We start from the raw sequence: 14,483 nt of genomic DNA on the forward strand, positions 1-14,483 counted from the left end.
AAAAAAAAAAAAAAAAAAAAAAAGATAGTATGACTAGTCAAAGTGGATCATATGTTTAAATTTAGGATTTTTGATACTTTTGAGATTTTTTTTTCTCAAATTTTGGTTTCCGACTCTTTTTTTTTTATCACAAGATTTTTTTTATATATATAACAAGGTGGAATACATTGTGACATATAACTTAAACCGGCGGAAGACAAGATTTCCCTGGAGTCTAATGCCCAAACAAGGGAAACAAAGCCGGCGGACGAGTACAAATCCCCGGAAGCATAAGAGAAACCAACACAGAAAACAAACAACAAAGCAAAGGAAAATTTAACTTTGGAAAGAGGATGAACCCAAGAGCTAAAGACAAAGGCAAACTAGGATGAACCTTTAAGAAATAAACTAGTCCCAAACCGCAATGTTTATTCTTCTGAAGCTCTTGAAGCTGAGTTTTACCAAATATGCCCGAGGCCAATCCAAAAATAACAACCACCACCTCCTATCAATATGAGAGCCAATCTCTCGAAGCAAGAACCAAGAACTTCATAACCCAACAAACAAGACTCGAACGTTTCTGGATACGACGACGACGACTACAATGTCCCATAACGTCTAGATGGAAGCCTTTAAAACGCAATCAAATCTAAACGGATTTGCAAAGCAAGACAAGGAGAGAAGTCTAACCGAGACAGCTATCAACCACAACAAACCACAACCATGAGAAGGACCAACTGCAGACAAAGGAGACTAGCATTTCTTCAAACAAAATGGAGCCTAAGCTTAGAGAGGGAAACAAGCCTTTTGGGAATCAAAGGAAGGACGAGGTAAACAAGGGTGATAGGAAGGTAAAGGCTGGGCGGGTAATGCAAACACAACCACACAACACTGACGGCTTCCAATCAAACAACACATGAACGAAAGAACACAGGGAAGGACCTAGCAAAGAAGATACCTTATTCTTCGAGTCATACCGTGGATCTACCTGAGCCGGAATTGCTAGCAAAATCTCTGCAAAATGACACTTCCAACCGCCTCCACAAACCCAAATTGAGACTCGAAGCAAGCCAAATGATTCCCTAGTCCAAAGCCAAACATCTACTTAAACGACTAATCCAAGAAATTGAAACAAACTAAAACAGTTCCATTTAGCTCTAGACAACGGTGAAGAAGATATCAGAAGGTTAGCTTATCGAGCTAAAGAAACAAGCGAGACCACAGCCACAAATTCGAGAGCAAATTTTGGGAATCACCATGAAACTCAAAACTCTGTCGAATCTTCCAAAAAATAGATCTAGGAGACCCAAGAAACAACTCTCTCCGAAGAAGCTGGCCGACGACGAAACTCGCAAGCCCCACCGTGAAGATCTGCCGTCTCAACCAAAGTGAAGCCAATCTCCACCGAAATCGAAAAGTTAAAGGAAGCAAGGAACTAAACAACAACAGCAAAAGAGAGACTAAGGTATCCTCTCACGGCAGCGGTGAAGAGCGCCGACCACTGGAGAGGACAAACGGAGAACTGAAACTTGTTGACGGCTAGAGCGAACTCTTCTTTAGGAGAAGATTTTTTTTTGTTGTCTATTCTTGCAAAAAAAATGTCTACTTTTTGAGTTGCCGTTTCCGACTCATGATAGTTTAATTTAATATAAACATCAAAAATGTATATAATGATCCTAATTAAAACTACTTTTGTGTTTGCATGATTTTATAAATTATATTGTACCGAGATTTTCCTTATGTTAACTTTAGAATGGTATATCTGTAATTATAAAAGAAAAGAAAATAGGACTTATGGTCTAGAGTGTCCAGCAGTCACATAAACTAGAGTTTATGCGATTGGGATTGGGCAAAAGATGATCCACGATCGTCCATTGGCTTACATACGAATTTAATCGTGTTTTTGTGCTTCTGAGACTAGTCATACTATCTTTTTTTTTTTTAATTGTGTTTTTGTATTAAAACAGACCTTTTACAAAAAAAAAAATATGTATTAAAACAGAATGAAAAGTTATGAATGTTCTTTATGGAGGTTGTACATCTCACAATGGACAAAACAGATATGTGAATCGGAGTAATGTAATTATTGGTGTTTCAGTTTAGTGGGACTTGTCACATCACAATGTGCACTATAGAGATGCACATTGTACCGGAGTGAAAAATCGTAGGTGGAGTATAAATGTATATTATCATATGTACAAGATTGGAAATAATTCTTATTACTATTGAGACTATACGCTTGTTGAGTTTAAGAATGATCCAGACTCATTAAGTATAATATCACACGTCGATGTATATGTAGTCACGACTCTATTTTCATGTTTTCAGGTAATGATCGTAGCCTAGATGTTGGAGAGAAGTAGAGCACCTGATGTAGTGGTCTAGTACCATTCCAATGTCATCTTTCTTTTTTAAACTTAATTTTTTTTTTCTTCTTCTTTTTTGGTGTGGTCGATGACGTTTTCTTCCTTTTTCTTTTCTCGAATATTGAATTTTGAGTTTATAAAGAACGAACATTTGGTTTAGTTATTGTTTGTTCTAATGATACCAAGTATACGTAGAGCTAAGCTAGTCAACTAAGGATTGCAATACTAGCTTAACCGAGACGGTGCATGATCGATGTGTTATGAAATATGTCTTATCTTGTGAAAGATAATACAACGTCTTCATCTTTTTTATTCATTCATAGTTGGAAGTAAAGTGCCCATTATATCTTGAATGTTACCGCATTTTAGTGTTAGTGATTTTTTACAAGTAGATAAAAAGGGAACAGAGTTAATCACCTTACATTTTTGAATAATACTAGATTATAGAGTAGACTTCACCCTGATCCACCTCCTCCACCACCATGACTCTTGTTCTTTAGACAATGGTATATAGTTATATACATATCTTGCAACTTTCGAGAAAGTTTGATGAGATGTTTTTGGATTCGATATGGAGTTCTTTGCTAGAGATGTTTTTGGATTCGATATGGAGTTCTAGAGATGTTTTTGGACTAAAATTATGATTAACAAAGATTTAAAAAAAAACAAACAAACGTGAACAGTGATATTAATACAAATCCACCCAAATTCTTTTAAAAAAAAATTAAAATTATCAAAAAACTTTTAAAATAAATTTTATGACTTAATGACGTTTTGTACTGCGATTATTCAAGAAAATTTACCAACTAAAAAAATCTACAGAATGCATGTTGTATAAAATGAAAATTGTGTTTTCTTAAAAATTCCAATTTTTTTTGTTCTTATGTAAATATAAGTAGGTAATTCCAAATTTGCTTATTTGCATTTTGAATTTTTGTTATTTTATCCATAGAAAAAAAATAAATTCACTTTTTCATATAGTATTTCAAACTTTCACAACTTTTAAGTTTTAACAGTATTTAATATACCTATAATTTCTTTTTCTTTTTGATCAAAGAAAACCTATATTTTCTTTTTCCAAATATTACTTTTATATATCATATTATTTAAAAATAAAGTATTTATTAAATATAGGTATATATTGATAATAGAATTCCTATCATTTTGCAAAATGTATCTAAACAACATAATATCATTCGACGAGTTTTTTAGTCTGTGATTTATGGATATGAGCAGTAACAAATTCAGTTTTAGTTGTAAACATAAATTTGACAATGCTGTTTAAAAAAAAAGAATTGTACAAGGTATCAAACAAGGTCATTATTGTTCTTTAATGATGTAGCGTCCAAATCATCAGTATTTGATACCCCATTTTAATATTTACCAACGCAGTCATCATTATTTTTATACTACAATTAAAAAAAAAAAACAGTTTGTGTAAGTTTGAAGCATTTTCATTTCGTGCCCACATAAGATCTCGATAACGACTGGTGGTTCTCCAAGACAAAACAAGAAGAGTTAATGCATAAATTATATTACAAGAAGTAGTCGCCGACACCGACAAAATTAAGACTTTGGTTTTCCACCATAAGCTTGCTTACAAATGTAAAAAGGTTTCTGCGATGGAGCACACATCTTAGCTTTCCCTGGACATCCCTGTAGACAATTATTCCCCAAACTTCCCATTACTTCTCCGTCCGATCTCACGAATCTTGCCGGAGCTTTTCCCGTCAAAAAGTTCCCGTCTAAGTAAAGCCTTCTCAACGTCTTGCTCCGTTCGTACTCCGACGGTATACCACCGTGAAGCATGTTGTATCTCATAGACAGTGAGGAGAGTCTCGGGTACGCCGCGAAACTCGCCGGAGCGGTTCCTCTGATTTGGTTGTAACCTAGCTCTACAGCTACGAGGTTGTTTTCTCCGGCGAGTTTTGGAGGGAGGACTTCGATGCCTGTGAGAGTGTTGTTAGCTAGATCTACTTGTTGGACTGATTCGAGGAGGAAGAACCAAGCTCCGAGTGTTCCGGTGAATGAGTTCTCGGCGAGCTCGACGATTTCGAGCTGAGTTGACTCGGTGAACGATTCTTTTGATATGGGTCCTGATAAAGTGTTGGCCTTTAAAGCTAAGTCGATGAGGTTTTTGGGAAGCTTTGGGATGGCTCCGGTGAGCTTGTTGTAGCTAAGATCGAGCTGACGGAGGTTTGAGAGCGAGTTCATTGTTTTTGGAAGTGACCCGGTGAGTGAGTTGTGAGAGATGTCAATGGACTCGAGTGAGTTGAGTCGAGTTACTGAGTCGGGTATGGATCCAGAAAACGAGTTGGATCGGAGAACCAGGGTTTTGAGGCTGAGGAGGGAGGATATGGAGGATGGGATTAGGCCGTAGAAGTTGTTCTCGGCAAGATCGAGCGTGAGGAGCTCCGTGAGGCCGGAGATGAGCGGCGTGAGACGACCCGTGTACCCGGCCGGGTCGAGAGTTAGTTGGGTCACACGTGTGGAGTCAGACGAGCAAGTGATGCCGCAAGTGAAATGCGTTCGACGTGGTGAAGCACAAGGGTCGGAGGCAGTAAAGTCCCAGCTTGCGAGACAAGACCACGGCGGGATTGAGTTTGGTTTCACGGTGGCTTTGAAGGCTTTTAGTGCTGACACGTCGGATGGTGACGTCAGAGCATCGGTGGAGGTGAAGAGGAAGATGAGAAGAAGAAGAAGAAGGCATGAGGAAATAAACAAAGTCATTGTTTGAAAAAGTGTGAATGAATGATGTCAAGACTTAAAAGAGTGTTAAACCTATATATATAAGTTAATTTTTTTCGATTCTCTTACACATCATCATCATCCACTTAAGCAATCTTATATATATATTTTTTGGTTTACAAGTTATTATTTTAAATATTCATTTATTGGATATTTATTATTTATAATTAATAATAATAAAAAATGAGTAAAAAATAACTTAAGTAAAATCTATTAAATTTTAAAATAGTAAAAATAATAATATAAATTTTAGAAAATAATACAAATAATAACTATATAAAAATGAATTAAATAACATAAATGAAAATTTTAAAATATTGTTAAATTTGAATAATGTTATTATTTAAATTTTAACCAAAAAAAGATCATATTTCAAAATTTAGAATGTGTTAATAAGTTTTGGAAATGGAAGTAAGATTTTAGTGCATAGTAGAGTAAAAAAATCATATATGTAATTGTATTTATAAAATTCTAAACATAAAAATAAAATTAAAGTGAAATATTAGTTTCTAAGAAACAGATATAAAAAGATTTATTATTAAATTTCACTTAACTAGAAATAAAAGATCAATTACTTAACTCAACTTAAAATTTTTAATATAAAATAAAGGCATTGTAAGGGTCAGACATTGTAAGATCACATTTTTTTTAGGAAAACTATCAAAAGGCTTTTAAAAAGTAATCCAAAACAAAATCAATAATCACAAAAATATAGAGAAAATGATATGTAAGTTGTTACAAAAAATGACATGTTGTTTGTGTAGCATATCTCATAAGGCATTGGAGCTAAAATTCTATAACATGATTCAAAAAAGTAAATTACAAAACAAGTTTGAAATTTTATCAATTTTATCAAATGATTTTAACTCAAAACATTAGCAGAAACAACATATTTAAAGTACACTATGTTATTTAAGAAGACGAAGTTGATGTTGCATCACAAAATTAACATATGAAATCACATATGTTGTTTTATAATAATGTTTAACTTGGATTAGTGAACGAATATTCATTAACGAGTTTAACTGTTTCACCATCTAAACTTTCTTGACTTGGTCGGAAGTTTTATTATGGAAGGTGATACACTTAGACAACTTTGTTGTAGAGATGTACCACTAAAAATGTTCATAAAACCTTGTTTATTTGCATTTAATGTGGGATATCAATATGTTTAAATGATTTCTATAACTTGACCAATGATTGACATTCGACGTTAAAACTTTTAAAAAATATTTTTATGGAATATGAATATGGTATGAACTCTTCTAAGAATAAAAGATGAGAAGATTGTAAATTAAGTATGACATTTATATATATTTATCTTTTAAACTTTAAATGACTATGTTTATATTTAGTAATTTTTAGTGATAAAAAAATTAAATTAATATCCTATGCAAATAAATATAACAAAAAATGTTATCTTCAACAATATGTAAATTTAGTGTTTATATAGATTTATACTCCAAAATTTAAATAATTTTATTTAAACTTAAGAATTTATATTGATAGAGAAAATTTTAAATTAAAATTCCGCACTACAAATTCTAGTCTTTATATAAAGGTATACGTGGTGGAGGTCGGCTTTGCCTTTTGTTCGCCTCTCTCCATACGTACAAGGTTCAATGCTTAAGCCAAAATCAAATGTGACACGAATAAATTATTAGAAATAAACGGCCTAACTAACACATTCTTACCCAATTTATGTTTTGGTAGAGTTTTTTCTCTAGATTTTTAGTTTAGGTGTTGCTTAATCTCTTGGCCTTGTAAATTTAACCGAAGCAGCGACTCTTGCTGGTCTCTCACCAGTAAATTATGGTTGCTTTTAAATCTAAGTTGAAAAGCAAATAATTATTAAGTTGTTGAATTGGATCTCTAGCGACACACTAAATAAGAGTTTAAGTAAAATGTTTTTGCCACATCTTGTGATCTTTGTTGTAAGCAATTTTTTTGTTTTGTTTAAAGATTATGTTCTTGGTCCTTGGAGATGGAGATGGTGTGTCAGCGAAAAACAATAATAAGACAAGAGTCGTCTGACTATGTATATGAATACGAATAAAGACACACTACTCTTTGGACTAAACCAAAATAGCCTTTGCTATTACCATTAATGTAGTACATACAATTTGTTAGCGAATGATCATTATTCATTTACCATTACTAAATAATTCTTAATATTTGGTGAATAATAATAAAAATAGGATAAGACCAAAAAACTTGGACTTTCGAATGATTAGGGGGGACATGGTTGGAAAGCACTTATAAAAGTTGCGTTCTTATTTATTTGTTTTCGGGTTCTTTACTTCTTTTGAATAAATAATTGTACTTAGACCATACATATTTTTATGACAAAGATTCAGCATTATATATGGTTTCTCCAAAAATCCAAATGCAATTTAAACCAGCAATCTTTAAGTTTCATATGAAATACTTTACCAATTAAACTATAGGCACTTAGACTTTTTATTCATTTAAATCACGTAAAAATTTTAAAGTAGGGGTAAGTGTTCGGTTATATGGTTTGGTTCCTTGATTCCAACATTAGATCTATTAGAGAACCAAAATGTTTTTGGTTGGGGTAGTTTTTGGTTTGGATTCAACAAAGGATAACCAAAACAATTCCAATAACCAAATAAAATCCAACAAGGAACATAATCCAATAGCCAGTCAAGTAGATAACAAATTCCAACATCCTACAATATTATATCAACTTAATCTAGCAGCCTAACAATAGCTAGACCACAGTCAATCAAGCCTCTAGAACATCCTCATCCTCATCACATTGATTCAACGATCACACTTTGCCTTTACCTGCACCACAAACACAAATTGAGATGCATGAGTATTGTCATAAACATTCAGTGAGACCATCCTCTCATCTACTGAGCTATACACACAAGCAATTGAGATTTCATTGTTAAGCCAAACAAACAAACAAAACATAACAACACATCAAACCAGGAAAACAAGTCTCGGTTAAGTCTGGTGTCGACCGACGCTAGGTCAGTGTCAACCGACACTAGGTCTGGTGTCGACCGACGCTAGGTCGGTGTCGACCAACACAGACTCGACGTCGACCATGGTATCGACCGACACCTAACTGGTGTCGATTGACGCCACCTTCGCAGACACGATCTGCACGAAACCGAACGTCGAACCCCCATTCCAAATCGCCTCCAATCCGCTCCAAACTCCCCAAAACGCTTCAGAGAAACCTAATGAAACATAAAACCAACCAACCCACGCAACAAAACACCACAAACAACAAGGAACAACCAAAACAAAAGAGATCTCAGGCTTAGATCAGCCATGGTCAAGCACTTACCTCTTTTGCAGGAAGATTTGGTTGAGAAACGGTGGAAATAACACCTTAAGAAGCTTCTCGTTCGTTTCGAGCAACAACTCTCCCTTCCACAGCCACAAATCTCATCAAAAACACCAAGAAGAATTCCAAAATCTCTCAAAAACACTCTCAATCGCTTCTCTCATTTTTCTCTCTTTTCTCACTAATCGACGACAAAACAATGAAAAACCCTCGACATGGGTCGTCCTTTCGCTTAAATACATGGTTTAGGCAACTCAACTAAACCAAACCAACTCAAAATCGCGAATTAAAAAAATCTGGTCGAACCAGAAAAAGTTGATGTCGATCAACACACCCCTGGTGTCGATCGACACCCATCCCCAAATTCCACTATTTGGTCGACGGATGTTACAAACAATAAAAAAAATCAAGTTTCGTATCCAAATTAAAAAGTCTAAAGTTATGCAAACCATGGAAAACAACGAAACACAAAGTCACAAACCCGTACTAATATAATAGTGTACAAGTTCCAAATCCATATTAAAGAGAGTAAAGAAACAAGGTACATTCTATTTTGATCAAAAAAAAAAACAAAAATGAAACAAGGTCCATTCTACATTCTACAAGATTCTTCGAATCCTTGATCTTGTCCACTATGAGCGTGTTCTTTTCTAAAGTTGCGACCAGCTATGGCCACAGAAAAGTACACTATTACGATTAAAGGTAACAATTCCATCAATACACTGAAACTACTGATAGATAAGGTAAGCAAGGTTGATTAAATGCGGATGCTAAAATTTTTAGCTACTGCAAAGCATGCCCCAACCAAATAAGGTAGACTAATGGGTAATGGTTTTTTAAAAAAGATCCATAACAAAATTATCCATATTTTTCTTAAAAAGTGTAATTTTGGTCTAAAATTCTCTTATAAAAAAGGCCCATAATTTTGTAGATGCTATTCTTATATACAAAGGATCCATATACAGTAAAACCTCTATAAATTAATAATGTTGGGACCATGAAAATCTATTAATTTATAGAGGTTTTCATTTTTCGACAAATTAATAATTATTAATTTATATATAGACTTTTTTAATTTGGTAAAAAACATTAAAAATAAGATTTAATGGTTATAACTAATATTTTCATAAAATCAATTATAATGAAGATAACAATTATCATGTTTTGACAATAGCACTCAAAGATTTTTATAGAGTAAAAATATCAAAAATGAACTATAATAAAAATTAATGTGTCCATATATACATATATTTAGATAATTCTATATAATTATTAATTTATATTATTGATGGGACCATATATTTACAAAGGATTTTCAAAAAAATTATTATTTTGTTATATTATCGAATAGTGTCCAAAATTACACTAGTCCCAACTTGGGACCGGATAAATCTATTAATATATAGAGGTTATTAATTTACCGAGTATTAATTTATAGAGGTTGTACAAGTAAAATCTCCATAAATTAATACTCTATAAATTAATAAACACTATAAATTAATAAATTTTGCTAGTCCCAAGTCGGAACAATGTAAAAAATAACAAAATTCGATAAGATAATAATTTTTTTGAAATCCTCATGTAAAATATGGTCCCAATAATATGATAAATTAATAATCATGTAAATTTTACATATATATATATATGTTGATATAGTAAAGTATGTTTCTTTTAAACCTGATATCTATAAAACAATTGTTATGTTGTATCCTCAAACTATAATGATATAAAATATCCTATAACATTTCATAAAACAGCTAAAAATTTTTAAAGTTTTCAATTTTTAAATATGCATCATTTACATTTTTATAGTTTGATAGACTATTAAAATACGATAATTGATATTCTTATTCATAAATTTGAATATTTATGTCATGTGTATAAGTGAATTTGACTATAATATTTGTAATCCATTGTCAATTGTCAATAATAATTTTAAATCCATTGTCAATTAAACAATTAAAAATATACCTATAAATTAATAAATATTAATTTTTACGATAAAATAATAATTATTAATTTATAGATAAATTAATATCACTATAAATTAATAAAATATTTTGGTCCCAACATTATTAATTTATAGAGGTTTTACTGTAGTTTTAAAAAAAATAGATTATAATTTTATCTATAAAATGGTCCAAACTTTACATAAAAATTCAAAAAAAGCTCACAAGTTTTTTTTTCCCCAAAAAAGTCAAAAAAGTTATTTTTTCCCAAGGGATTAGATTAATGTTGGGCCGCGCCTGTGTGGCAGCTCATTTTTTCTGTCGATGCGTCTATCTTTGAAGTAGAATATTAAAACAGCTTGAGTTTCGGTTGTTACAATGGAGTAATAATCATCTGGACTTTTTATTTTTCTTGTCGCTCTTGCTGCTGGTTGACCGACTAAGAAAAGAACACGTCCTATGACTCTTGAGACTGAGCTTGAGACCGTGAGCTTGTTATGAATTTTCCTAATTGATGCCTAATTTCCTAGCGTTATGCTTCTGATGTTGTTTTTGTATGAACCGGTATTCATCATTCGAATATTCTTACTACATATCTTTGTAATTGTAATAACAGATGCCACCCTGTTCGAAATTTTGTATTCTTACTTCGTTGTATTTTTCTTCGATAAATTTAAATATATTGAGGATCATTTAGTCGTTTTTTCTTAGTTTTTGGGACATAAAAGTCCTTTTCAAACTATGAACTATGTTATTATTTGAAAGTATTGTGCTAGCAAATCTTATCATCTCCAAAAATGGTTTTGACAAAAAAAATTTGTATTATTGTTTTATTATTTGAAGGGATTTTCTTGTACATGAATCAAATTTTCATCTAATACTAGCTTTACTTTGATTCCATATTTGTCATACTCACCTTAAACTTTAATGCTGCACAAAAAACAAAAAAAAAATTGAGAAAACTATGAGGGAAATATTATCACGTTTTCTGTTTCTAATATGATAAAGAGATTAACCCAAAGAATGGAAATAATAAAAACAATTATAATCAATTTTAAATAACATGAATTACCTGTTACAATCAAGCTTTGGACCAATGGGTGCGAATAAGGTAATACCACATAACTTTGGCAAATGGTCAAACTTGTATGGATCGGCTGTAGTCATTGCTGCTACAGTTGACAGACAAATACACATATCACGACGTTGGTCAAACGTTTTAACACTACTGTTCACTTTGCTTACGCCTCTGCAACAATCTGGTGATGGCTTAGCTTCAGGAGGAGCCCAAAGGTATGTTAAACAGGGTTTTACATCATTGAGTGCTACTTCACAAGGCGTTAAACTATTCACTGTTTGAATATTTAAAGGTAAAGTAAAAATAGTGATTGCAATGACACAAGCGATTAAAACCGATCTGCTCATTTCTGTGTGATTAATTGTGATTGGGATTTCTTTTTGTGGTGCTCAATTTCCTTTTGTGGTGGAAAAATATTTATACTAGTGTCTTAATCAGATGCAGTCAAACAATATAAATCTTAATTACTACAGCCGAGAAGTCAGATGCAGTCAAACAATAAAATGTTTACTAGTGTCTTAATCAGATGCAGGCAACACAATTAAACAATCAGATGCAGTCAAACAATATAGATCTTAAAAGCACTTTCTATTAGGGAAGAATTTTTATTAGACTCTCTATATTTACTTCTTGTACAAGTATTTTCATGTATTTGGTTTAGGAAAGTTTACACAGTATATTGGTGTTAGCATTATGTTAATGTTATCACTATAAATATATGTAATGATCTCATATAAGACAAGACAATAATAAAGACGTTTCCCTTAAACCCTCTTCTCTAGTTTTTACACTCTCGGATACAACATATGATTTTTTCCATACTCAAGACATCCTTATCTATCTCTATCAAGACTGAGTATCTTCCACTGTTAACCTTCCATAAACACATCGTAATCAGTCCCCATTAGAATATTTGGATCTTCCACTGATTTTCTTTACTACTGTTAGAAGATGACTGAGATTGAGACTGGGCCGACTGGGACTGAGTAGTGAGATGGTTGCCCTTCTTTTTTTTTTTTTTTCGTTTTCTCAAATTACCACTGTAGTCCCTAACAAATACGCATTACAACCTCTATAGAAAATGCAAGATTCTTGGTGTCCTCACTATCTTTTCCATAAAACTGTTCAAAACAAAGATTTTCAAACTAAGTTTTTTTCCTATTATATGTTTCAAGTCTAACACGATAAGAAATAGAGGAGTAAATAATGTTACCATATTAAGACATTAAAAGAAATACAGAGTAAATGAACTATCTTTATCTCTGTTTTTTTTTGTGGGTTGAAATTTTATTGCAACAGAAGAAAAATAATTACAAGATTTTGAGTTTTAGAAGATCACACAATGGTAATTAAAAGGCATAAAGCTAGATTCTGAGTTTAAGAACTCAAAAGCAAAATGAATAATTGTAATTATGAAGGCTGAGATCAGTTAGTGTAATCTTTCATCATTCCATCTGTGACGAAGCCTTGAAGAAAATCACTATCGTCGAGTTCTTCATCTCCATCGAGTGAATCTGGCTTCATGAATTCAGCCAAGAAATCTTTAAAATCTTGTGGGAGCTCATCAAAGTCATCAAAGTCATCAAAGTTATCATCGTGTGGGATCACAAGTGGCTGTGGCTGCGGCTCATGTTGCTGTGCTGTGAGTAAAGAATCATGAGGCTGCTGGAGCTGCGACTGGTCCTGTTGATGCTGCAAATCCAGCTGCTTAACCTCCTCTTTTGATACGCCTTTTCCTTTCTTCAGCTTCTCTTTTTTCTCTGCTTTCATCCTTTTTACTGCCGACGGAGTCAGATAAATCTTGCACAAAGCATAATCCACCTGCACACACAGAGGCAACAATCGAAACAAAAATCAAAAAGAAAATCCAAAAGTGAAAAAAAATCTCAATAACTTGGGACCCAAGAAACACATACATGCATACCTTGTCGTTATCATCAGACGACGACTCAAACCAGTATTCATGCATTAACCAATCCGTCTTTACGCCGTTTGGTGGTCTCCCAACGCAGTATTCAAGTGCGGTCACGTAGCCGACGTCGCCTTGTCCAGCATCAATCTGCTTGGCACCTACGGTTGCATTCCAGTATCCTCCACAGTCATCACCACGTTTCTGCCTTTTCCCACTTTTACCAATCTTGTTTCTCTCCGTTACAAAGAACCATTCTTCATCATTACCCTTCTCGAATTCCACTAGTTAAGGAAAAAAAGATAGAAATATATAATTACATATATGAATGAATATATAAAACCTAAAGAACTAAAAGAAAGATATATCAAAATAGACAAACCTGAAAGTTGATATGGGTTGGACTTGTAAATATTGACGTGATGGATAGGAATATTAAACGGTGGGTAATAATATTTCCTGTCTGGTGAGAAAGATTTCAAGTAGTCAATACAGAGTTCCTCATCGCTTGGTGTAAACTTGAAGCCTGGAGGTAAAAGGTAAGGTAAGTTATGAGCAGCCGAAGAAGAAGAAGAAGAAGAAGAAGAGGCAATCTCTGACGGTGGTTGCGTTTGCGGTTCCGGTGTTGATCTCTCTTTGCGCTTGTTTCTTGAAGGCATCGACATCAAGAAACTCTAGAGCGTTAAGGAAAAACAAATAGTGGTACCTTAAAATATAAGCTTTACATTATATATGTCTCCTTTTGTAAAGGGTTTTGTGACGGTGGATATATTTTCAGTTAATTATAATTAAGATATACATCTAGATATATTTCAATCTTAAGATGTGTGGAACGAGAAAGGTTTCATATTATTCACAACGAAACAAAAGAATTGATCTTTAGAGATTTAAGGTTACATTATGTCTCTTACATAAGTTAAGATTTTGGTGGTAGACTTATTTAATTGTTTTTTTTTTTTGGTCGGAAAAGGGGAGACGTAGTCTCCCAAATGTTATTCAACTAAAAAATAAAAGAGTTACACACGAACACTACGTGAACTAGACAATCCACGAGCATCCTCCAACATAAAAGAAATAACAGACTCCGCACCGGAGTCAAACGAATAAAAACCTAAAGGTAAACTAAACGCAT

At 33.0% G+C, this 14,483-nt stretch overlaps 3 protein-coding genes across 3 annotated transcripts; all 3 read right to left on the reverse strand.

Annotated features, from left to right (window-relative positions):
• Nucleotides 3,778-5,125, reverse strand: LOC104793477 (polygalacturonase inhibitor 1-like). The gene has a single exon (XM_010519836.2). It carries the CDS (start codon nucleotides 5,073-5,075, stop codon nucleotides 3,912-3,914), a length of 1,164 nt encoding a protein of 387 aa, XP_010518138.1. The 5' UTR covers nucleotides 5,076-5,125; the 3' UTR covers nucleotides 3,778-3,911.
• LOC104793482 (non-specific lipid-transfer protein 9-like) lies at nucleotides 11,163-11,808 on the reverse strand. Its single transcript, XM_010519838.1, has 2 exons — nucleotides 11,437-11,808; nucleotides 11,163-11,294 (listed from the first exon to the last, which is right to left on the reverse strand). The coding sequence occupies exons 1-2, from the start codon at nucleotides 11,787-11,789 to the stop codon at nucleotides 11,282-11,284; spliced, it is 366 nt and encodes a 121-aa protein (XP_010518140.1). The 5' UTR covers nucleotides 11,790-11,808; the 3' UTR covers nucleotides 11,163-11,281.
• Nucleotides 12,868-14,010, reverse strand: LOC104709270 (NAC transcription factor 29-like). The gene is made up of 3 exons (XM_010425914.1): nucleotides 13,734-14,010; nucleotides 13,367-13,635; nucleotides 12,868-13,263 (listed from the first exon to the last, which is right to left on the reverse strand). The coding sequence occupies exons 1-3, from the start codon at nucleotides 14,008-14,010 to the stop codon at nucleotides 12,868-12,870; spliced, it is 942 nt and encodes a 313-aa protein (XP_010424216.1).

This window comes from Camelina sativa, chromosome 1 (assembly GCF_000633955.1).
Source record: "Camelina sativa cultivar DH55 chromosome 1, Cs, whole genome shotgun sequence".
Lineage (NCBI taxonomy): Eukaryota > Viridiplantae > Streptophyta > Magnoliopsida > Brassicales > Brassicaceae > Camelina > Camelina sativa.

Coding starts and splice junctions, on each gene's coding strand:
- LOC104793477 (XM_010519836.2), bottom strand. CDS start 5,075: ATGACTTTGTTTATTTCCTCATGCCTTCTTCTTCTTCTTCTCATCTTC.
- LOC104793482 (XM_010519838.1), bottom strand. CDS start 11,789: ATGAGCAGATCGGTTTTAATCGCTTGTGTCATTGCAATCACTATTTTT.
- LOC104709270 (XM_010425914.1), bottom strand. CDS start 14,010: ATGCCTTCAAGAAACAAGCGCAAAGAGAGATCAACACCGGAACCGCAA. Junction 13,636..13,733: donor CAACCCATATCAACTTTCAG/GTTTGTCTATTT, acceptor TTCCTTAACTAG/TGGAATTCGAGAAGGGTAAT. Junction 13,264..13,366: donor CGTCTGATGATAACGACAAG/GTATGCATGTAT, acceptor CTGTGTGTGCAG/GTGGATTATGCTTTGTGCAA.